The sequence below is a fragment of the Chiloscyllium plagiosum genome, chromosome 43, assembly GCF_004010195.1.
Source record: "Chiloscyllium plagiosum isolate BGI_BamShark_2017 chromosome 43, ASM401019v2, whole genome shotgun sequence".
In the NCBI taxonomy this organism is placed as follows: domain Eukaryota; kingdom Metazoa; phylum Chordata; class Chondrichthyes; order Orectolobiformes; family Hemiscylliidae; genus Chiloscyllium; species Chiloscyllium plagiosum.
In genome coordinates, this window is record NC_057752.1 from 11,377,653 (window position 1) to 11,402,010 (window position 24,358).

Genomic DNA, 24,358 nt, shown 5'->3' on the forward strand with positions numbered 1-24,358 from the left:
CAACTTTCCAACTAATCTATATCATGCTGTCTTTTGCCAACTTTCATCACTATGCACAGCTCCACCAATTTTCATGTCATCTGCAAACTTACTCATCACATCACCTATATTTTCATCCAAATTGAGAGATCTCACCCCCTGATTCTTGCAGGACACCACTGGTCACAGACCCCAGTCAGAAAACCAGCCCTCCACTTCTTCCCTCTGTTCTCTACGACCAACTCAATTTTGTATCCAACTTACTAGCTCACTGTGAATCCTGTGCAACTTAATCGTCAGGACCTTATCAAATGTTTTAGTAAAGTCCATATAGACAACATCCACTGTCCTACCCATGTCGCCATCTTCCAAAAAAAAACACTCGAGCATGTGAGATGAGACCTCCCCTGCATAAAGCTATGCTGATTATCCCTACTAAGTCCATTCTCTTCTTTTCCAATGCAAGTAAATCCTGTCCTTAATCTTTTTCAATAGATATAACCTTATATCTATTACCCTCTTTAAATTAGGAATCTTAATCTTTATACCTGCACCATTTGAAGTTAATACCACTTATATTCTTGAAACAACTTTCAGCTTCATATAAAAATGCAGGCTGGGAGAGCAGCTAGCTTGCCTTCAGCTGCCAGTTGAGGATGTTCACATATTCAAAGCATGTATGTTGTTTGAGGTAGCTGTTGCAATACTGCAAGAATACAATTGGATTTCCAAAAAGTATTCAATAAAGTGCCACATAAGAAAAGTTTTTGCAGAAGGTCAGAGCTCATGGTGTTGGAAATAATAGCGCAGAAAAAGGATTCGCTAACTACCGGGCAACGAAATTAGGATGATTGAGTCATTTTCATGTTAACAAATGCACTATAGTAGAGTGACTCAGGGATCAGTGTTAGGGCTTCAGATACTTAGAATCGACTAATGACTTGCATGTAGTGACCAACTCTTTTGTAGCCAGGTTTGTTGCTGATACAGAGATAAGTAGGAAAGCAAGTTGCGAAAAGGTAGATTGTTAGAGGTCTGTGTGCCATGGTGATGGTGAGATATGTGGCAGAATTGGACAAGATATCCAGTGATGCTTATCTCAATGTCGGAAGCATCCCACTTCATGTTTTATCTTTTTTGCTGAATGAGGCATTCACCAGGCAGTGGAGGATTATAACTTAATAATCAACTTGTTGACAGCTGAATATGCCTCTCAATATTCAGCTTCCTATCTTACCAAGCGTACCAAACAAGCTAGCCATTGTGAAATCTCTCCATGGATGTCAGAGCAGAAATCGGCCATGGAGTGTGTGACCAGCCTCCATGTTGCTCTTGGGACACAATCCATGGGTACCAGTTAAGTGTACTTCTTGTCCACAGGCACTGCCATCTGATGGGTGCCAAGAGGGCAATTCTCTGATCTACTTGCTGGATACTCTGGGAGCACAGACCTGCATCAGAGTGCTCCACCAACAAACATTGAAAGGCTGTTGCAAGTACACTTTGCACACAGACACAGGCACCCAGCTCACAGATTAGACCAAGCTGCATCTGAAGGCTGCTCATTTACGGTGGCAGTGGGCAGCACGGTGGCACAGTGGTTAGCACTGCTGCCTCACAGCGCCAGAGACCCGGGTTCAATTCCCACCTCAGGCGACTCTCTGTGTGGAGTTTGCACATTCTCCCTGTGTCTGCGTGAGTTTCCTCCAGGTGCTCCGGTTTCCTCCCACAGTCCAAAGATGTGCAGGTTAGGTGAATTGGCCATGCTAAATTGCCCGTAGTGTTAGGTGTAGGGGAATGGGTCTGGGCGGGTTGCTCTTCGGAGGGTCGGTGTGGACTTGTTGGGCTGAAGGGCCTGTTTCCACACTAAGTAATCTAAAAGGTAATCTAATATTAATGCTTGTTCACGTTGCCCCTCCTGGCTTACTGTTAGCATCCCTGCTTTGCCTCAATTAGCACAGTCACCCATCCAGACAGCTTACTTTGCTGGTTCAGTCAAGGGTGCAGACATCTTACACAGCAGAGTGCTGAATCAATCTCCTAGTTACACTATATGCCAGAGCTTAAATGGCAAGCACGTTGCAAGCAAATTGCCATAGCTCAAATTCTTAGCAAAATCCATCCAGGCACCCGTCAGTCACTGCTTCTGGCGAAGCAAATCGAAGGTCACCTCCAATCCCACTACAGGCTGCAGTGATCTCAGTCATTGTCTGTGTTTCTACAGCCCAGGGAGTAGGTCACAGTCAGTCCAACGGCTCCATAGCAATATCTGGGGGCAGGACTAATGTGATCAGGGGTCTGGACACTTCTCATCTGGTCAGGTCACTCAAGGGGATGCAACGCAGTCAGTCCATCGGGTTCATCCACAGGTGTTGAGGGAAAGGGGAGGGTGATGACCAGGGGAATGGCTGCAATGGGAGGAGAACTCACAAACCCATTCTTTGAGATGGGACTGTCGGAAGAGGGTAATCTGGAGGCTGTAAGGCATGGAAGATGACAACTGTGGATTTACAGAATCTGCAAGGGTTGAGCGGTTGACAATATGGTAAAGCATAGATGGGAAGGGGGTAATGTGGGAAGCAGTTGATCCACAGGAGCACCCTGGCTTCGAGGTGGGGAATGGAGAGTTGTGATGTGTGACCATCACTTTGTGGGGGTTGAGGGAGAACGGGCAGGTGAAGGCTCAAGTCAGTGGGTTGGGTGAGAACCTGGGGAGGCCCATGGTGTTCGTGGAAAGGGCGATCAGGAAAGAGATATTGATGTTCAATGCCCCTCAGCATTGTAGAGGTTAGAGGCTGGAAACCACTGGCCAGAGTGCACCCACTGTCGCCTTCCGTTGTACTGGATATCGAACGTGCGTGATGAGGAAAATAATAGCTGTGACCACACTGAGTGAATGGGATAGGTTTCTCAACCTTTTGAGGGATGGGCTGTAGGACCCACTGATTTGAGCTCCTTTAAAGGGAAACAATATTCTATATAGACCCAAACACTAAGTCTGACCCCAACAGGGTACAGACCTGGGACCCCTAATATCTGGTCGTTATAATACATTCCTGAGTTTTGAGAAGATTTGTAGCTCCGGTTGAGGTTCTGCTTTTTTTCCCACCCCCTGAGAAAAAGAACAGGAAATGACATCACCACAGGAAATGGTGTCACCAACCCAAGGAAACCTAAACACAAAAAGCAGACCATATCATCAGTGCTGCTTCCAGAGGCTCACTGATGTTACGTCTGAAACCGAACCTTCCGGCTCAGCAAGCAAACCTACGTCCTCATGAAGCTAAGAGGTCTGAGTAGTGTGGCAGTCATTTTCGAGATGTCTTTGATGTAGGGGAGAGTGGCTAGGGTTTCTGGACATGTTTTGTCTGCTTGTTGGGGTTTGTTGCTGAGAAATCGGCAGACTGTGTTCGTTGGGTACCCATTCTTTTTGAATACACTGTATAGGTGATTTTCCTCTGCTTTTCATAGTTTCTCTGTGCTGCAGTGTTGGTGGCTCGTTGAAATACTGTTTGTTCTGCATCTCCCTACTCCAGACATTACTGACCGCCTCATTCATACCAAGGTTTTTGGATGATTTGGAGGTGCTGGTGTTGGACTGGGCTGTACAAAGTTTAAAAATCACACACCAGGTTATAGTCCAACTGTTTTATTTGGAACCACTAGCTTTCGGAGCGCTGCTTCTTCATTGGGTGGTTGTGCCAAGAGGTACTGAGCCAGGGGAGGAACCAGCCTTCAGTCTTCTCTTGGGACACTCCAGAGGTCGGCAAGCCCTCCACCCTCTGATCTTTGGAGGTTCACACCAAGGAGGGTGAGAGAGAGAGAGAGACAAAGAAGACAACCACCTGATGAAGGGGCAGTGCTCCGAAAGCTAGTGGGTCCAAATAAAACAGTTGGGCTATAACCTGGTGTGTGATTTTTAAACTTTGTACAGGCCAGTCCAACACCAGCACCTCCAAGGAGAATCTTATTGAAACACAAGATGCTGAGAGGGATCAACAACGCAGATGCTGAAGAGATATTTCCCTTCAGGTGTAATCTAGGACTCAGACTCAGTTTTGAAATAAAGGATTCTTCAGTTAAGATGAAAATGAGTTATTTCTCCCAGGCAAAATTTGTCTCTGCTGTCTTGAGTAAAGAATTCCAAAGCACACGCATGTGCACCCTCATGCTGGCAGTTTCCAATTGTGAACCACTTTTTTTTCCAAATTGTTATTGACTGAAAATATTCCTCTACTAATATAGGAAAGAAATTAGATATGTGCTTAAGTTCAGAAAGCTGCATGACGAGAAACATATGGCAATTCAAAATAATTTAAATTATCTTTCTCCCACTCAAGCTGTAAGAGATGGTCAGGAAGCCTTTTTTCAAAGTGATTTGCTCAACTTTTCACAATTATGAAATCATTTTTCTTCATGTTGGGAAAGACTCCCATTGCCTCCAATCTACTTGTGACCAAGTAAATGTTCACGCTGCTCACCATTTGTGGTGAACACAGCTCAAATTTTACAGCAGTCTTGTACAAGGTACTGGGGTGTATCCTGACCTCCTCAACGGTATGTATGTTGAAAGTTGAACAGTTATACATTACAAAGCTTGGGTTCAGCATTTGTTGTTTCGGGTCAATTCTCTGCATCATTGGCCTTTTGACATAGTGCTAGCATTTCATGAGGACGGGTGTGGAGGGTGGTGAGCATGCCAGTTTCCCGTCACTATTTTGGGAAGAGATAGGTAGGCTCTTAGGTAAATGGCTTTTGGGCTCCTTGTGGCATTGGGAACAAAAATATCTGCTGGGAGGTGTCCTCCCAATGATGGTCTGGGACGGCCAGTGCTCCAGGCTGCTTTGGGGTTCTTCCCATCTGGCTGGCACTGCTGCAGTCGGAGATTGCCCCAACCCCTTCACAACTTTGGCCCAATTGCTAAGGCCATTATGTTTAAGACCAATAAAAGTTGCGAAAAGGGTGCTGCCATTTCGCCACGTCCTCTCCCACAGGCTGAACTTCATTCTGCTGCTTTTACCAAACTGGAAAACCCCTAGCTTTGAGAACCTGCCCAACATCCTTAATTGGACAACAGTTAACATGCTGCAGCTATTATTTAGCCAGTGCATGGAGCATCACTGTTTCCCACACGGCGCAAAGTCAAGATCCTTGTTTGACCATGAGTATCAGGCCAAAATCCTGCTCATGATTTTCAAATTCAGAAAGCTTGATTAAAGTTCAAGGTTCTCCACAGGACAAGGCTGAAATTCTCCAAGTTGTGTTGCAGCTTTCACTATCTGTATGAGTTAATGTTTTCTAATCGGAGGAGTACCCAATTTTGTTTTCAATAGCTTTGCAGACAAAACTGCACATAATACTGAGATGAGTATATTTCCAGGTAGGATTGTGTTTTGACTTGATTTCTCCTTTTGAAACGTTGTGATACTGGAATAGTGTTTTTGAAGTTAATAAAATTAGAAGTATGTGGAATTAGTGGCAACCTTTTGATAGGAATTGGTAAGACTGTCGTACACAACTGGTAGTGAGTATTTCGAGGAGGGAAGCATTTGCATTCAATAGCACTTTACACGACGCAACCACAATGTCCTTATACACTTCCCAGCTAGCGAAGTACTTTTGAGGTATTGTGTGTGGATGGAAGCCATAAATTATACTTAGTGAGTGGTCAAAACTCTGGCAGATTGAGTTCAGTGTGGGGTGTGTAAGGCGAGCCACTTTAGACTAACAAAAGAGTTTTGGTTGTTTAAATGGTGAGCTGTTCAGAATTATGGAGGAGAAGCTGAATATTGGGGCTCGGGTGTAAAAGAAAACCACTACAGATCAGTGAACAAGTACAAACAATTTAAAAAGCAAATTGGATGTTGACTGTTATCCAATGAGGGCTACAATACACAGGGAAGAAATGAGAGTTCAGCTGTACAGAGTTCTGGTGGCATCCTATCTGGAGTAACCATTTTCTGTTCTGGTACCAGACCTCAAAGTGGGAATAGCAGCCTTGGCGGAGGTGCAGTTAAGTGGGCTACCAAATAAGTTGAGTAAGCTCGGTTTGATTTCCTTAAGCTATATTCAAAGGCCGGTAGATATCTAGAACTCACTTTCTCCTCCTTCCTCAGCATGCCCCACACCACGCCGCCTTTAAAAAAATCTATTGCGACTGGGTCAATTGAAAGTTTGCAAACTAATATTTTAGCCTGAAGATGGTGGGAACCCCACCTGGCTGTAACACCTAATTTAGGTCAGAACATTCTAGTTCTAGAACAAAGGCAGGTAGTATGGTATTAAAGTGCAGACCAGTTGTGATCTAACTGGTGGACTGACTTGAGGCTGCAAGACTAGTTCCTGGTTCTATTTTATATTATTTTGGATTTAGATTTTGTCTTGTGATGAGTAGCTTAGGAACCAGTCATCTCTTTTTATTAATTCTCATGCTAAGCTTTTTTATATTTTTTTATCGTGAACGTTTTTCAGTTCATTACATTCATTCCAGTGTAATAATTCATATTTTTCCCTTCAGGATGGTCAGACCAAGGCTGACGATTTATGTTTGTCAGGAATTACAACAAATTCGAGAGCAGCAGCAACATAAACATGAAAATGGTGATTCTGTAAGCTGTTCTTTCTATGGTAAGTAAATTTGTGTACAGTCAGTTCTTCTATATCCTGCATTACAAAAAAATCACATTTTAGAAACAGCGCTTAGTGTTGGCGATGTAATCACGTTCCAGCCAATGCATGTTTTAAAAGTTTGCACTTTAGAAACTGCATCTCCAATATGTCAATCATGTTACAGCGAATTCACATTAACACAATGCATGTTATAAGCAGAACAACCCGTACCACACTCTAACATACTGAAATCAATTTCATTTGCCATGCTTTGTGCAGGCTTGTCTGGTGGGGGATAAAATGCTCCTCCTTTTGTGTATGCATGTATGACATGCAAACCTCTACTTCAAAAGAGGCTGATAGTTCTTTGAAAATTGCATCACAGGTACATAGGGTGGTTTTAAAAAAGTTTGGCATGCTTGCCTTTGTTGCTCAGACCATTGAGTGTATGAGTTGGGATGTCATGTCGCCGTTGTACAGGATGTTGGTGAAGCCACTTTTGGAGTACTGTTGCAGTTCTGGTTGCCCTGCGAGAAAAGATTTAAGGGCATGTTACCGGTACTTGAGGGTTTGAGTTATGAGAGGCTGGTTACATTGGGACGACTTTTCACTGGGAGCTTAGGAGGTTGCGGGGTGACTTTTTTTTAGAGGCTTATAAAATCATTAGGGGAATAGGGTAAATAACAAAGGCTTTCCCCAAGGGTAGGGGTGATGAAAATTAGGAGACATATTTTTAAGGTGGCTGGAAAAAGATTTAAAAGGGGCCTCAGGGTCAACTTTTTCCACACACAAGGTGGTTGTATGTGGAATGAACTGTCAGAGGAAGTGATCGATGCAGGGGCAGTTGCAACATTTAAAAGACATTTGGACAGGTAAGTTGATAAGTTTAGAGGGATATGGACCAAATGCAGGTAAATGGGACCGGTTCAGCGTGGAAAGTTGGTCAGCTGTATGAGTCTGACTGTAAGAATTGTTTGCTTTTCAACACTCTCCCTTGGAGCAGGCCCATTCTTGGCCACGAGTTTTAAAGTGCGCAGTTGTGAAGAGTTGTGACTCTGCCTTAAAACTATTCATCTGGAACATTCTATTTTGCGTGTGTGTTTACCCTTGTGCTATTGTCTTGTCTGTTTGAATTTGGAAGGCTCATTGATTTCCCATGGCTATTCTTAGCTCAGGTCAGCTCCCTGTTATATTTTGGATTTTTGCCTGACTGTAAGTATGAGTAAACCCAAAAACTCATGATAAAAGCTAACTGAAAAATAACAGACTAGAGGTGAAGAATCCAGGAGGTTCATGTTCTTATCTATTTTATCTTGGGATTATTGTCATTGCTTCCATATCCATCTATAGAGAGTTAATTTGCTGATGTTGGACAAGGCACCTGCACTGCAACACCACACACACCATCTACACAGTGCTTGTGTTTAAAGCATATGTTGTGGGTCTTATTGTTTGACTTGGTAGTAATTTTGATTGAGTCAGAATGCTCTGTTGGAAGCACATTTCAGATCTCAACGCAATTTCAGCTGAGATTTCAACACTGCACTATTTGCTGTATTGCTCATCCTTCCTTCTGATGTGATAAATGGAGGATTCATTGCCTTTGCAGGTTGATGTTAACTATGCTGTGTCACTAGTCAAACAACAAGGAGCTCTTCCCATGTCCTTGCCAACGTTCTTTCCTCAAACAGGGTAAATAATCCTGAGGTGAGGGATTCAAAACCCACAGTGGCAGCTGGTGGAATTTAAATTCACAGAATCAATAAATTTGGAATTAAAAGCTCAATAGATTGACTGACTGAGAAACTAATGGTTTTCATTTAAAAAGAAAACCCATCTTGTTCACAGGCATACCTTAGAGAAGGATATCTGTGTTTTTCCTTGGTTTGCCTGATATGTGACACAGTCCCACAGCGATGTGGCTGGCTCTATTTTAATTGTCCTCTGCATCAATCCGTAATAGCCAATCATGAGGTCCATTAATAAAACCAGACAGGAACCTGGCATCAATCTAGGTACAAAAGTGACAAAGGCTACCACCTACTTGCGGAACGTTTCAGAGAACACCTCTGGGACACCCGGACCAACCAACCCAACCACCCTGTAGCTCAACATTTCAATTCCCCCTCCCACTCCACCAAGGATATGCAGGTCTTTGGACTCCTCCATCGTCAGACCACAACGAAACGACGGTTGGAGGAAGAACGCCTCATCTTCCGGCTAGGAACCCTCCAACCACAAGGCATGAACTCGGATTTCACCAGTTTCCTCATTTCCCCTCCCCCCACCCTGTCTCAGTCAAATCCATCAAATTCAGCACCGCCTTCCTAACCTGAGATCTTCTTCCCGACCTCTCCGCCCCCACCCCAGTCTGACCTATCACCCTCACCTTGACCTCTTTCCACCTATCACATTTCTGACGCCCCTCTCCCAAGTCCCTCCTCCCTACCTTTTATCTTAGCCTGCTGGACAAACTTTCCCCATTCCTGAAGAAGGGCTTATGCCCGAAACGTCGATTCTCCTGTTCCCTGGATGCTGCCTGACCTGCGCTTTTCCAGCAACACATTTCCAGCTCTGATCTCCAGCATCTGCAGACCTCACTTTCTCCTCAAAGGCTACCACCTACCCAGTCACCTCTGCAAGGTGGTCCTCCTCCTAACCCCTCAGTAACTTGGAGATGATAAAAGTGTATGCCTGATATAAGTAGCTTGAAGATTATTGTAAAAGTAGAAAGCCTGTAGTTAGAGACAACTGAGCAACCCAAATGTTCTTAAGCTACATGGGGTAGTTGTTTAGTAGTTAGCAGTATATCATTGAGTATTTCCATCTGTTAAGTAAGTTTGTCTCTGAAGTAGAGGGCACCTCAAACAATGAAATGTGTCTCCTGACAAGTTGCAAAGAGGGTGAAATGAGGCAAAAAATAACGCGTGTCAGACCCCAAAATTGTGACAGTTACATGCAGTAAATGTAAGGGTAAAATTTCAAGGGGAAAAAAAATTTGAAGAAAATTCTGCCCAGTCAAGTGAAGACAAATCCAAATGTTTTATGTGTGTGCTAAGGGCAGAACAATAAGAAAAGAGTAAGGCCTCAAAGAGCCACAAAAGATGCATGTAAGTAAGGTTCTTTAATGAATGTCTGCAAGGTTACCTTCATGAAATGAGACTGATGATTGCATTGAGGAAGGTGAATCTGAACTACTTGATAGAAAACAAAAACTTTGTATGAGGGTGGATATTACAAACATATGAATTGGAAGCAGGAGGAAGCCATTCAGCCCCTCTAACCAGCACTGCTAATCAATAAGATTAAAGTCACATTCCGATCAGTCTTAATTACATGTCTCTACTTACTCATGATAACCTTTGACTCCCTTGTTAGTCAAGAATGTACCTATTTCTGCCATAAATATATTCAATAACTCCCACCTCCTCCATTCTCTCGGGAAGAAAGTTACAACGTCTCCCATCCTTTGGAGACAGAGAAAATCCTCAACATCTCCCTGTTAAATGTGAGGCACCTTAGTTATAAATTGTGTTGCCTAGTTCTAGTCTCTCAAACATTCTTTTTAGGATCCAGTCTAAGACACCTCAGGATCTTGTGTTTAAATAAGATCCCCTCTCGTTTTTCTAAACTCCTATAGATTCAGGCCCAATCTGGGGGACAGTTGGAGATATGGGTAGCACGCAAGGGGGTGATCTCTGAAAGCAATTCTCTTGCCCTTGATCCCCACTGCGCAAGGAGCGAAAGAAACCTTAATGCTAGATCCTCTGAGGAGTTTGCCTCAACTGGTAGACTTCAGGACCTAGAAGCTGCTGGCTGGCAGCTTCTGTCGATTTCTGAATTGGGCAAGATACTCTACCTTCCTTGTTTCTCTGCTTTTGGTGCACTTATTGGATCAGTCTTGGCAGTGGGTGTGGCCAGTTAGCTAGTTTTCACTCTTGGAAAATATATGGGCAAAAGTCTGCTCTGAGTGTTAGGCCACATCTTTATACAACTGCAGCAAAACATACTTATTTTTCTATTCCACTCCACTTGCAATAAATGCTAGTATTCCATTTGCCATCCTTATCACTTGCTGTACCTGCATGTTAGCATTGTGATGAATGTACCAGGATGCACAGATTCCTCTGTCCCTCAGAGTTGTGCAATCCCTCTCCATTAAATAATATGCTCCTTTCTTAATCTTCCTGCCAAAGAGGACCAGCTCACAGTTATCCATAATTTACCCTATCTGCCAAAGTTTTAGTATGTCAAAATCCTCTGGAGACTCCTGATCACAATTTCCCTATTATCCTTTTGTCATCAGCAACTTTAGTAATCATGTATTTGTTCCCTTCATTTAATAAATAATTGATGTAAACTGCAAATAATTGGGGTCTAACAGTGATTCCTGTGGCTCACTACTTGTCACATCCTGCCAACCTGAAAATGACCAATTTATGCCCACACCCTGCTTATTTGCCAACCAGTCCTTAGTGTTAATACTTTACTTGCGTGGTAATTTTTGTGGCATCCTGTCAAATGCCATTTGGAAATCGAAGTGCAGTGCATCCACCGGTTCTCCTTTATCTGGGTAGCCTGTTGCTTCAAAAGACTCCGCGTTTGACTAATTTATTATTCTTTTACAATGGCATGTCAAGTCTGTCAGATTACATTAAGATTTTCTAAGTCTCTCAACAGATTCCAACAATGTTAGGCTAACTGACCTGTAGGTTCCTGAATTTAGTGTCTGACTTTTCTTGAGTAAAGCACATTTGCTATTTTTTTCCAATCTTCTGGGGCCTTTTTACTGAATCTAGGGAGCTTTAGAAATTAAAAACCAATGCACATGCTATCTTAGTAACCACTTTTTCTAAAACTCTAGGATGCAGGCCATCAGGACTAGGGGTCTTGTAAGGATTTGACATCTTTGAAAGTAGATAAATCAATAGACCTGGACAAAATATGACCCAGGTTGTTTGAAGAAACGACGGAGGTAATTACAACAGGTCAGGTCATACGTTTCAATCTTCCTTGAATTCAGGAACCATACCAAAGATTTGAAGGTTTGCCAATATTGTATGGTTCAAAATGGGAGGAAGACATAATCAAAATAATATAAGCCAATTAGCTTAACTTTCTTTATGGGCAAATTATTGGAAATCATTTTGACGGGCAGTCTAAAACCTTTTTTAGAAAAGCTTAACTGAATGAAGATACATCAGCCTGATTTTGATGGAAGATCACTATCTGACCAGCTTAATTGAATATTTTGGTGTGGTGACAAGTAGGTGGTTGAGAGTAATATAGACTTGGACTTGGGCTTCAGTAGTGTTATTGTTAAGGTCCCACATGGTATTGGAGCGATCAAGATCTAAAGCACTGAAAAAGGCCTTTCAGCCCTTCAAGTCTACACTAGTTAAAAACAGCCAACTAACTAGTCTTGTCCCATTTCCAGCACTTGACCTGCAGCCTGAATGCCTTGTGTACAGCTCAATACTCCCTTAATATTATGAAGGTTGCTGCCTCTACCACCCTTAGCTCCAGATTCCATCAACCCTTTGGTTTAGAAACAAGCTTTTCCTCTCATCTCCTGTAAACCTCCTGACCTTTACCTTAAATCTATGTTCCCTGGTCATTGATCCCTCCACCAAGAGGAAAGGTTTCTTCCTGTCTATGGCCCCTATAATATTATACATCTGAATCATGTCTCCTCTCACCCCTTTCTCCCTCCCCCACCCACACACACACACACAGTTTTCTCTCTTCCATAGAAGAAAACCCCAGTCTGTTCAATCTTTCCTCTTCAGAGAAACTCTCCAGTCCAGGCGATATCCTGGTAAGTTTCCATCTGCACCCTCCCCAGTGCTGTCATATCCCTCCTATAATGTGGATTCCGGAACTGTACATTATACTCTGTCTATGGCCTGACCAATGTTTTGTACAGTTCCAGCATAACAACTTTGTTCCAAAATTGTGTCTAGGCTAATAAAAGTTAGCCTTTGTTATGTATGCTGCCTTAACCACTTTATCTACCTGTCCTGCTACCTTAAGGGGCTGGTGTACATATGCACCAAGGTCCTTCTGGTCCTCTCTGCTTCTCAGGATCTTCCCGTTCATCATATATTCTCTGCCTTGTTTGTCCTGCCCAAGTACATCACTTTAAACTTATCCAGATTTCATTCCATTTGGCACTGTCAGTTCCTCTGACCAGCCCATCTACAGCCGCTTGTAATCTAAGGCTATTCTATATTCAAGTCTAAATAGTTTATATAAACCACAAACAACGAGGGTCCCAATACTGATCTCTTTGGGACCCCACTGGACTCAGGATACCAGTCTGAAAAACACCCACTGACCATCACCCGCTGCTTCCTGCCATTCAGCTAATTCTGGATCCAATTTATCAACTTCCCTTGGATCCCATGGGCTCTTAGTTTTGCCGTCGTAGCGCCCTTACCTACACACCTGGTCACATCTTCGAAAAATTCAATCAAATCATTCCCCTTAACAAAACCTGAGTAATCCCTGCCTCTCCAAATATAGATTAATTTTGTCCCCCAGAATTGCCTCCAATAGCTTTCTCACTACTAAAGTTAGATTGACCAGCCTATAGTTTCCTGGTTTATCTCTTGCTCCTTTCTTGAATAATGGCACCACATTAGTTGACCTCCAGTCCTGTGGCACCTATCCTGTGGCCAACGAGGAATTGAAAACTATTGCCAGTATTCCTGCTATTTCCTCCCTTGCCTCACTCAACACCCTGGGATATATGTCACTCAGCCCTAGAGATTTATCTACTTTTAAGCCTGTCTGACCACTCAAACTCCTGTCAATTGTAACTACTTTAATTATATTGCAGTCCTTCTCCCTGACTTCTATACCTATATCATCCCTATCACAAGTGAGCACCAGCACAAAGCATTGATTTGGAACCTTACCTATATCCTCTGGCTCCATGCACACACTACCACTGTGATCCTGAATGGGCCCTACTCTTTCTCTAGTTGTCCTTTTTGTCCTTAATGTACTTGTAATATTTTAAGATTTTCCTTTATTTTACCTACCATTATCCTTTCATATCCCATTTTGGACACCTGATTTCCTTTTTAACTTGTCGCATTCTTTACTCCTCGAGGACTTCTGATTTTGAGCCCTTGGTATCTGCCATCAGCCTCCCTTTTTCTCTTTATCCAATCTTGAATCCCTTTTCATCTATGGTTTTCTGGGCAATGAAGTAAAAGTCCTTTATATTAAGTGGCAAATGTGATGCAAAATTGACTTAGTGGCTGGAACCAGAGGTTATTACACTTATGGCTCTGTTCTCAACTCCTTGTGTTTTGTAGTTTTATTCTGAAAGATTTAAACACCAAAGTAGGGGCCATGACGACCAATTTTTGGAAATCTGTAAATTTCTTTACATGGCTGACTGTCTGTGGGAAAGCTTTAGCCTGTAGAAAGGTAGCGATGGCCTGACCAGTTGGACAGAAAAGTGGAAAATAGGTCTCAATCTTAAAATTGGAGGTGGAAGGAGGCAAGGCAGCGCAGAATAAATGAGAGATAGTAGAGGAACTGAGCAATCTTGGACTGTGTGCCCACTGATTCTTAATTGTAGCAGGAGAGGTTAAGAGCGTATCAATCTTCATAGAGACCAATAAACTAAAAAAACCAAATTTACAGGATATTGGTTAAGCCATTTTTAGAATACTTTGTTCAATTCTGGTGTCCCTGCTATACAAAGGATGTTAAACTTGAAAGGGTTCGTAAAGATTTACAAGACTGTTGCTGGAATTGCAGGGTTTGAGCGAGAGGAAGATGCTGATTGGCTGGAGCTATTTTCCCTCGAGCGTCAAAACACGAGGGGCATGAATAGGGTGAATAGACAAGATCTTTTTTCTGGGGTGGGGGAGCCAAAAACTACAGGGCATCAGTTTAAGGTGAGAGGGGAGAGATTTAAAGGGGCAAGTTTTTCATGCAGAGGGTGGTTTATGTCTGGAACAAGCTGCCAGAGGAAGTGGTGAGGGCTGGTACAATTACAACATTTAAAAAGCATCTGGATGGGTATATGAATATGAAAGGTTTAGAGGGGTATGGGCCAAATACTGGCAAATCGGTCTAGATTAATTTAGGATATCTGGTAAGCATCAACAAGTTGAGAACCAAAGGGTCTGTTTCCGTACTGTACAACTGTGACTCTGTGACCAGACCAATACATGAAACTGAGAAGCAAAATTTAATTTTTAGTTTGACAATCAAACCAAAGTCAGCATAAATGGGGCATGTAGTGACGGGCAAGTTGTGTTCAATGGGAACTAGAATTTGTGTAAAAAGCTGATTTAACAACTCTCGATAACACTGATATACTGTAAGCTCTTCAGCACATGACACCATCTGTAACTCAAGTCCTTCAAATCAGGCTTTCTCAATGGGAGTTAAGCTCCTTTCCCTCAACAGGAATGAGGCTGAGAGCCTCAGAATAAATGGGGGTGTGGGGCGGTAGGGTTGTGGAGAAGGTAGCTGAGAGTGCAATAGGTGGATGGAGGTGGGGGTAAAGGCCCCAAAGGAGCCTTCGTCCATCAAAGTTTCACCTGCACTTTCACACGTCATTTGTTGTATCCGTTGCTCCTGATGCGGTCTAATCCACATTGGGGAGACTGGATGCCCTCTCGCAGAGCGCTTCAGGGCACGTTTCTGGGACACCTGCACCAATCAACCCCACTGCCCCATGGCCAAACATTTCAACTCCCCCTCCCACTCTGCTGATGACATGCAGGTCCTGGGCCACCACCACTCCCTCACCACCCAACGCCTGGAGGAAGAATGCCTCATCTGCCTCTGGACCCTTCAACTCCACGGCATCAATACGGATTTCACCAGTTTCCTCATTTTCCCCCTCCTTCCAACTTATCCGAGTTCCATTCTTCCAGCTCAGCACTGTCCTCATGACCTGTCCCACCTGTCAATCTTCCTTCCCATCTATCCGTTTCGCCCTCCTCTCCGACCTATCACCTTTACCCCCACCTCCATCCACCTATTGCTCGCTCAGCCACATTCTGCCCAGCCCCCCCATCCCTCCCATTTATCTCTCCACCCCCCGAGGCTCCCAGCCTCATTCGTGATGAAGGGCTTTTGCCGTAACGTTGATTTTCCTGCTTTTTTTGCTGCCTGACCTGCTGTGCTTTTCCAGAAAGACATTAATCTTGACTCCAATCTCCAGCATCTGCAGTACCCACCTCAGCCTAGTTAATTTCCCTCAACGCAAGGCTTGCTTATTAAGCCATATCCAACAACAGATTTAATCCATCAAAGTTTCAGGGATTTGATTGTTGTCAAAAAAGCACATTTCTGCAGAACCACCTCTGCTTGATTCACAGATGTCTTCAGGTTTTAATCTTTGGCCAAATAAGTCCTCAGTAGTGAAGCCTGATGACAGTTGGACACTTTTCTGTTCGTCCGCCCCAGTCATCTTTCATGTAGCTCTTCATCAGCCACCCCTCTCAGCTATTCACAGCCTTGAAGCAAGCACTTCATTGAAGGCATTATAAGGCAAGAATCATACAACCATGTAGTAAGACCATAAGACATAGGAGTGGAAGTAAGGCCATTCGGCCCATCGAGTCCACTCCGCCATTCAATCATGGCTGATGTGCATTTCAGCTCCACTTACCAGCGTTCTCCCCGTAGCCCTTAATTCCTCTAGACAACAAGAATCTATCAATCTCGGCCTTGAAGACATTTAGCGTCCCGGCTTCCACTGCACTCCGTGGCAATGAATACCACAGGCCCACCACTCTCTGGCTGAAGAAATGCCTCCACATTTCTGTTCTGAAATGACCCCCTCTAATTCTAAAGCTGTGCCCAAGGATTCTAGAATCCCCACCTAACAGAAACAAAAACCCAGCATCCACCCTTTTCAAGCCATGCATTCTATTGTAAGTTTGTATTGGATGTCCCCTCAATGTTCTAAACTCTAATGAATACAATCTCAGGATCCTCATCAGTTCATCATATGTTAGGCCTAGCATTTCAGGGGTCATCCGTTTGAATCTCCACTGGACATGCTCCAGTGCCAGTATGTCCTTCCTGAGGAGTGGGGACCAAATCTGGACACAGTACTCCAAATGGGGCCTAACCAGAGCTTTATAAAGTCTTAGTAGTACATCTCTGCTGTTATATTCCAACCCTCTTGAGATAAGAGACAACATTGCATTCGCTTTCTTAATCACGGACTCAACCTGCTCTGAAGAAGAACCTTTTATCCCAACTCTCTGCCTTCTGTTAGACAGCCAATCCTCAGTCCATCCCAGCAGCTCACCTCGAACACCATGGGCCCTCACCTTGCTCAGCAGCCTCCCGTGTGGCACCTTATCAAAGGTCTTTTGAAAGTCTAGATAGACCACATCCACTGGGTTTCCCTGGTCTAACCTACTTGTTACCTCTTCAAAAAATTCCAACAGGTTTGTCAGGCATGACCTCCCTTTACTAAATCCATGTTGACTTGTTCTAATCAGACTCTGCTCTTCCAAGAATTTAGAAACCTCATCCTTAATGATGGATTCTAGAATTTAACCAACAACCGAGGTTAAGCTGATTGGCCTATAATTTTCCATCTTTTGCCTTGATCCTTTCTTGAACAAGGGGGTTACAAAGCCATCTTCCAATCATCCGGGACCTTTCCTGACTCCAGTGACTCTTGAAAGATCTCAACCAATGCCTCTGCTATTTCCTCAGCCACCTCTCTCGGAATTCTAGGATGTATCCCATCGGGGCCAGGAGATTTATCAATTTTAAGACTTTTTAACTTTTCTAGCACTCTCTCTTTCGTAATGGCAACCATACTCAACTCAGCCCCGTGACACCCTTTAATTTTTGGGATATTACTCATGTCTTCCACTGTGAAAACTGACACAAAGTACTTGTTAAGTTCTCAAAGTACAGAAAAACCTTCTTTGCCTCTGAGAAAGCAACCCCAGTTAATCCAGCAGTGCCTTTTTATCGTTGAATCGCTCAATCCCAGACAGCATCCTGGTGAATCTCTTCTGCACCCCCTCCAGTACAGTCTCATCCTTCCCATCGTGTGGGGACCAAAATTGCACACAGTACTCCAGTTGGGGCCTGACCAAAGTTCTGTAGAGCTCCAACATAACCTCCTTGCTGTTATAACCTACGCCATGACTAATAAGAAGGCATACAAGATGCTTGCCTTTAACTACCCTATTACCCTGCCCTCCCACCATCAGGGGTCTGTGGGCAAACACCCCAAGATCCCTCTGTTCCTCAGAGCTTCATAGTGCCTTGCTGTTCATTGAGTAGATCCTTGTCTTGTTCCTTCTTCCAAAGTGTATCACCTCATTTTTCAGGGTCTAATTATATCTGTGTCTGATCTGTCCAATCGTTTATATCCTCCTGTAACCTAATATCATCATCATCCTTACTGTCAACCACCTGGCCAATCTTTGTGTCATCCAAAAACTTGCTATCGTCCCTCACATTTTCATCTCCATCATTAATCAATATCACCAACAATGACAGACCCAACACTAATCCATGGTATGCCACTGTACATTGGGCTCCAGTTGCACAAACTGCCTTCTACCACCACCCACTAAGCAAGTGGAGTTATGCAATATGTTACTCTTTTGGATTATTAAAAATGTTACTTTGGGCATCAGAAATTGAAGTAGGCGGTTAGGGTACATATTCTGGATTGGATGTTTTTATAAATCTGTCATTGTTTTCTTGCAGTTTAGTGGCAGCATCCTGCATTTTGTTTGATATTTTGAGACTTCAATTGTGATAACTGTTAAATGATTGATCTGTCATCAAAGGCTGTAAGCGGATGACTGGAGAAAAGGTTAATTCTCTCTGATTCTATAGGTTGAATGTAAGTAGTGTTCATGGAGGATTAGATATTCTTCTGTAATTTCCATATTTGTATTGTCTGAAGTCTCAAATTAAGTATGGGTTTATTGCAAGAGACCGCTGAGAAACATGAGGAAAAATTTGTAAGTCCCATATACCAAAGACGTATAATCAAAGGGAATGTGGAGCATAGATGAACTGCAATACTGCAGGGCTGATGATGCCCTGTACATCTGGTGACACTTGACAGGAAATTGTCGATATCAGCCTCCATCTTCAGTGTTTATTTCATAATTTTTCCTGTGTATCTTGTGGTTGAATATAAGTGGGAAAAGGCAAATGATGAAGTCTTGTTATTAACAAAAAGATCAATTTAAAGCTACATCACTCCACTTGGTGTGTTCTTCTGTTTCAGTGTACCACGCAATTTATTTTGAAGAATTAACAGCAGTTGAAATGACTGAGAAGATTGCCCAACTTTTCAATATTTCTCCTCGTCAAATCCATCAGATCTACAAGCAGGGACCCACTGGTATTCACGTGCTTGTGAGTGATGAGGTAAATACCTTGTGAATAAAAATAAAATACTGTGGGTGTTTGAAATCAGAAACAGAATGCTGAAGAAATGCAGCAGGCCTGGAGAGAGAAAATGTTGATGTTTTTGAGTCTGTTATAGCTCTTCAGAACAAGGATACTCACTTTGAGACCTGTTGAGATTCACTCTGGCCTATTGCTACCTGAATCATAAGTTAATGCTCAGTACTCTGTTCTTGGTTCAGATAAGCACAAATTGCATGCACTGTCAATAATCTTATGACACCCCCTCGGAAGATGGATGATAAATAATTGAAGATTTATTCAGCATTTGTAGCACCAAGAAATGAACTGTTTTGTCTTTGTAGGTGAGCATCAGTTCACATTCTTGCTCAAGGTTGATAATCTTTCCTGCAAGATCACAAATATGGATTTGCACATTTCTTTGTTTGCTGCAAAATATGCACACTGTGGGAGCAAAACGTATCCTGGTTGACCTACTGTCTGGCTTCACAACGACAGTTCTCTGCCAGGGTCTGTTATAATCCCACGACCTGTCAGGAAGGATTTCCTGATGATCGAGAAGCTTGATAGAACGTAGAACATCACAGCGCAGTACAGACCCTTCAGCCCTCAATGTTGCACTGACCTGTGAAACCAATCTGAAGCCCAGCTATCCTACACTATTCCATTTTCATCCATATGTCTATCCAATGATCATTTAAATGCCCTTAAAAGTTGGTGAGTCTACTACTGTTGCAGGCAGTGCATTCCACGCCCCCAACTACTGAGTAAAGAATCTACCACTGACATCTGTCCGATATCTATCATCCCTCTATTTGAAGCTATGTCCTTCTGTGCTAGCTGTCACCATCTGAGGAAAAAGGCCCTATCTAACCCTCTGATTATCTTTTATGTCTCAAATAAGTCACCTTTTAACCACCTTCTCTCTAATGAAAACAGCCTCAACTCCCTCAGCCTTTCCTCGTAAGACCTTCCCTCCGTACCAGGCAACATCCTAGTAAATCTCCTCTGAACCCTTTCCAAAGCTTCCACATCCTTCCTATAAAGTGGTGACCAGAACTGTATGCAATACTCCAAGTGTGGCTGCACCAGCGATTTGTACAGCTGCAGTATGACCACGTGGCTCCAAAACACAATCCCTCTATCAATAAAGCTAACACACTGTACAACTTCTTGCCATCCAGTTTGATAGGGTTGTTAATGTTCAGGGATCTATGTACATGGACACAGAGATCTCTCTGTTCATTTGCACTACCAAGAATCTTACCATTAGTCCAGTACACTCTATTCCTGTTGTTCCGTTCAAAGTGAATCACCTCACACTTTTCTGCATTAAATGCCATTCGCCACCTCTCAGCCCAGCTCTGCAGCTTATCTATGTCCCCCTGTAACCTGCAATATCTTTCAGCAATATCCACAACTCCACCGACCTTAGTGTCATCCACAAATTTACTAACCCATCCTTCTGCGCCCTCATCCAGGTCATTTGTAAAAATGACAAACAGCAGTGGCCCCAAAACTGATCCTTGCAGTACACCACTAGTTACTGAACACCAGGATGAACATTTCCCATCAACCACCATCCTCTGTCTTTCTTCAGTTAGCCAACTTCTGATCCAAACTGCTAAATCACCCTCAATCCCATGTCTCTGTATTTTATACAACAGCCTTCTGTGGGGAACTTTATCAAACACCTTACTGAAATCCGTATATACCACGTCAACCGCTTTACCCTCATCCACCTGTTTGGTCAGCATTCAAAGATCTCAGTAAGGTTTGTGAGGCACAACCTACCCTTAACAAAAGCCATGTTGACTATGCCTAATCAACCTATTTACCTCTAGATGATAAATCCAATCTTATAACCTTTTCCAGCACTTTACCCACGAAGTAAGGCTCTCAGGTCTATAATTACCAGGGTTGTCTCTACTCTCCTTGAACAAGGGGACAACATTTGCTATCCTCCAGTCTTCTGGCACTATTCCTGTAGACAATGATGACATAAAGATCAAAGCCAAAGGCTCGGCAATCTCCCTGGCTTCCCAGAGAATCCTAAAATAAATCCCATCCGGCCCAGGGGATTTATCTATTTTCACACTTTCCAGAATTGCTAACACCTTGCAAACGTCAATCCCGTCTAGTTTAGTAGCCTGTATCTCAGTATTTTCTTCGACTACATTGTCTTTATCCAGTGTTAATACTGATGAAAAATATTAATTGAGCGCTTCCCATATCTCCTTGGACTCCACTTACAATTTACTACTACTATCCTTGATTGGCCCTAATCTTTCTCTAGTCATTCTTTTCTTCCTGACATACCTATAGAAAGCTTTCAATCCTATCTGCCAATGACTTCTCATGTCCCCTCCTGGCTCCTTTAGTTCTCTCTTTAGGTCTTTCCTGACTCACTTGTAACTCTCAAGCGCCCTAATTGATCCTTCACCTCTCCTCCTCCTAAAATAAGCCGCCTCCTTCCTCTTGAATTGAATTGAATTTATTGTCATGTGTACCGAGGCACAGTGAAAATCTTTGTCTTGGGAGCAATACAGGCAGATCATGTAGTTAAGTAGCATAGATAAGTAAATAATAGGTAAACAGCGGCAAAAACAAAAACACAGGTACAGGCGAATGCTAAGAGTTTGAGTCCATTCAGTATCCTAACAGGAGGGTTGATACTGGCTGGTGCATGTGTATCTTTTCCCCGACGGGAGAGGTTGTAGAAAAACATTGCCAGGGTGGGATGGATCAGTGCTGGTGACCTTTCCTTGACAGTGGGCCTGGTAGATGGACTCTATAGATGGGAGGTTGGCCTTTGTGATTGTCCGGGCTGTGATTATTGGCGCACCTATAAAAGTTGGCAAGGGTATTCTCCTTCATGCCAAATTTTTTCAGCTGCCTGAGGAAGAGGAGACATTGGGCCTTTGTAACCAGTGCGTCCACATGAAGAGTCCAAGGAAGCTTGTTGTTGATGACTGCTCCCAGGAGCTTGACACACTCCAGTCATTCCACCTCTGTGCTGTTAATGTGGGGGGGGGGGGGGGGGGGGGGGGGGGGTCATGAGTAACATCCTGCCAAAAGTCAATAATGACTTCCTTGGTTTTGCTGGCATTGAGAGCTAGATTGTTCCCAGTGCACCGTTTTTCCAGGTCTTCCACAACCCTGGTAATTATAGTCTGTTTCGTCACCATCTGAGATTTGACAGACTATGGTGATGTCATCAGCGAACTTGTGCATGGCATTATTCTGGTATTTAGCGATGCAGTCACGGGTATACAGTAGAGGGCTGAGTACGCACCACTGGGGTGCTCCAGTGTTGTAAGTAGCATAGATAAGTAAATAATAGGTAAACAGCGGCAAAAACAAAATCACAGGTACAGGCGAATGCTAAGAGTTTGAGTCCATTCAGTATCCTAACAGGAGGGTCGATACTGGCTGGTGCATGTGTATCTTTTCCCCGACGGGAGAGGTTGTAGAAAAACATTGCCAGGGAGTGTTAGTGAGGATGAAATATTGTCTGCAGTCTTCATTGATTGTGGCCTGTGGGTCAGGAAACTGAGGATCCTGTTGCAGAAAGTGAGGCTTAGTCCAAGATCACTAAGTTTAGTAATCCGTCTCACGGGGATAATATTATTGAAGGCTGAACTGCAGTCAATGAGTAGGATTCTTACGTAGATGTTCTTGTGTCAAGATGTTCTAGGGAGGAGTGAAGGGCAAGTGATATGGCATCTGACGTGGATCTGTTGGTCCAATAGGCAAATTGGAGTGGGTCTAGAGTAGTGGGGAGGCTGGAGTTGATTAATGCCATGACCAGCCTTTCAAAGCACTTCATGACCACCGAGGTTAGGGCCACTGGGCGGTAGTCATCGAGACATGCTGCATGAGCTGCCTTAGGCACAGAGATGATGTTGGCCCTCTGAAACAGGCAGGAGCAGTGGCCTGCTGCAGGGAGAGGTTGCAGATGCCCGAGAAGATCTCTGCCAGTTGATCTGCACATGCTCTGAGTGCATGGACTGGTACTCCATCTGGTCCCATCGCTTTCCTTGGATTCACATGAAGGAAAACTGATCTGACCTCAGCAGTGACTGTTGGGATAGGTTCGTCAGGACTTGTCAGAATAGACGTTACCTCTCGGCCAAAATTCTGCTTTAAGTGAGCATAGAGGCATTGAGATGATCTGGGAAGGATATGTCATCGTCTGCTATCTTGCACTGTCTCCTTTTTAGAACCCGTTATGTCATTCAGTCCTTGCCATAGTTGCCAGGTGTCTGTCTGGGTCTCTAGTTTGGATAGGTATTGGTCCTTGGCTGTCTTGACAGCTCTGCAAAGGTCATACTTGGATTCCTTATATTTGGGTGGGTCTCCTGATCTGAAGGCCTCACACCTGGTTTTTAGCAGGTTCTGAATGACCTGATTCATCCAGGGTTTCCTGTTGGGTAACACTCGGATTGACTTGCTTGACAAGAGCATCAACTACTTGAGTAAACCAAGGCTTCCTCACTCGACCGCTTCCTCACTCGACCACTTCCTCCCTGCTTGATGGGTACATACATATCAAGGACACGCATTAGCTGTTTCTTGAATTAAGGAGACACAGTAGCTGTTGCATTCAAGGCATCCCAGTTGATCTGATTATCTCATGACCATTCTTAACTTCTTGCCCTGCTACAAGATACTTTGATTGGATCTTGCAAGGCATTACAAATTGAATCCACTTCAAGTATTTCATCACCTCAAAAGTGCTTTAAGGCACAGTTTGTCAACTGAGAGTTGATGAGGGGAGCCAGTGTGGTTTATTTGGACTTTGGGAAAGTCTTCAGCCAAGTTCACATGAGATCAGCATGTAATATTAAAGTGCATGGGACGAGGGGCAGTGTATTGAGATGGATAGAAAACTGCTTGGCCAACAGGAAACAAAAAGTAGAGATAACTGGGTCTTTTTCCAAATGGAAAGCAGTGACTACTGGTGTATTGCTCAGTCCCCAGCTGCTACTCAATATTTAGATGACAGAATCAAATATAATACCTCCGAATTTTCAGATGACACCAAAGCTGGATTGGGGGGGGGGGGGGAGCTGAGTGGAAGATGCAGAGGTGGTTCAGAGTAATTTGGAGAAGCTGATTGAGCAAATACATGGCAGATGAAATTTAATGTGAATAAATGAGGCCATCCACTTTGGTAGCAAAAGCAGGAAGGGAGATTTTTATCTGAAAGGCAATAAATTGAGGGGAATGGGAAATCTGTAATGAGACTTTGGTGTCTTACACTGGTTGCTTAGTGTAAATATGCAAGCGCAGCAGATGGTGAAGAAAACAAATGTGATGTTTCCCTTCATAGTGAGTGAATTTGAGTACACGAACAGGGATGTCTTGT

General features: G+C 43.5%; 1 protein-coding gene across 3 annotated transcripts in view; it reads left to right on the top strand.

Moving 5' to 3' along the window:
- The window catches only part of tfcp2 (transcription factor CP2), a 124,205-nt gene that overhangs the window by 91,753 nt on the left and 8,094 nt on the right, over positions 1-24,358 (top strand). For all 3 annotated transcript variants that reach the window (XM_043682043.1, XM_043682044.1, XM_043682045.1), the window contains 2 exons: positions 6,497-6,606; positions 18,845-18,987. In XM_043682043.1, the coding sequence (XP_043537978.1) occupies positions 6,497-6,606; positions 18,845-18,987 (253 nt within the window). The remainder of the gene's footprint in view (positions 1-6,496; positions 6,607-18,844; positions 18,988-24,358) is intronic.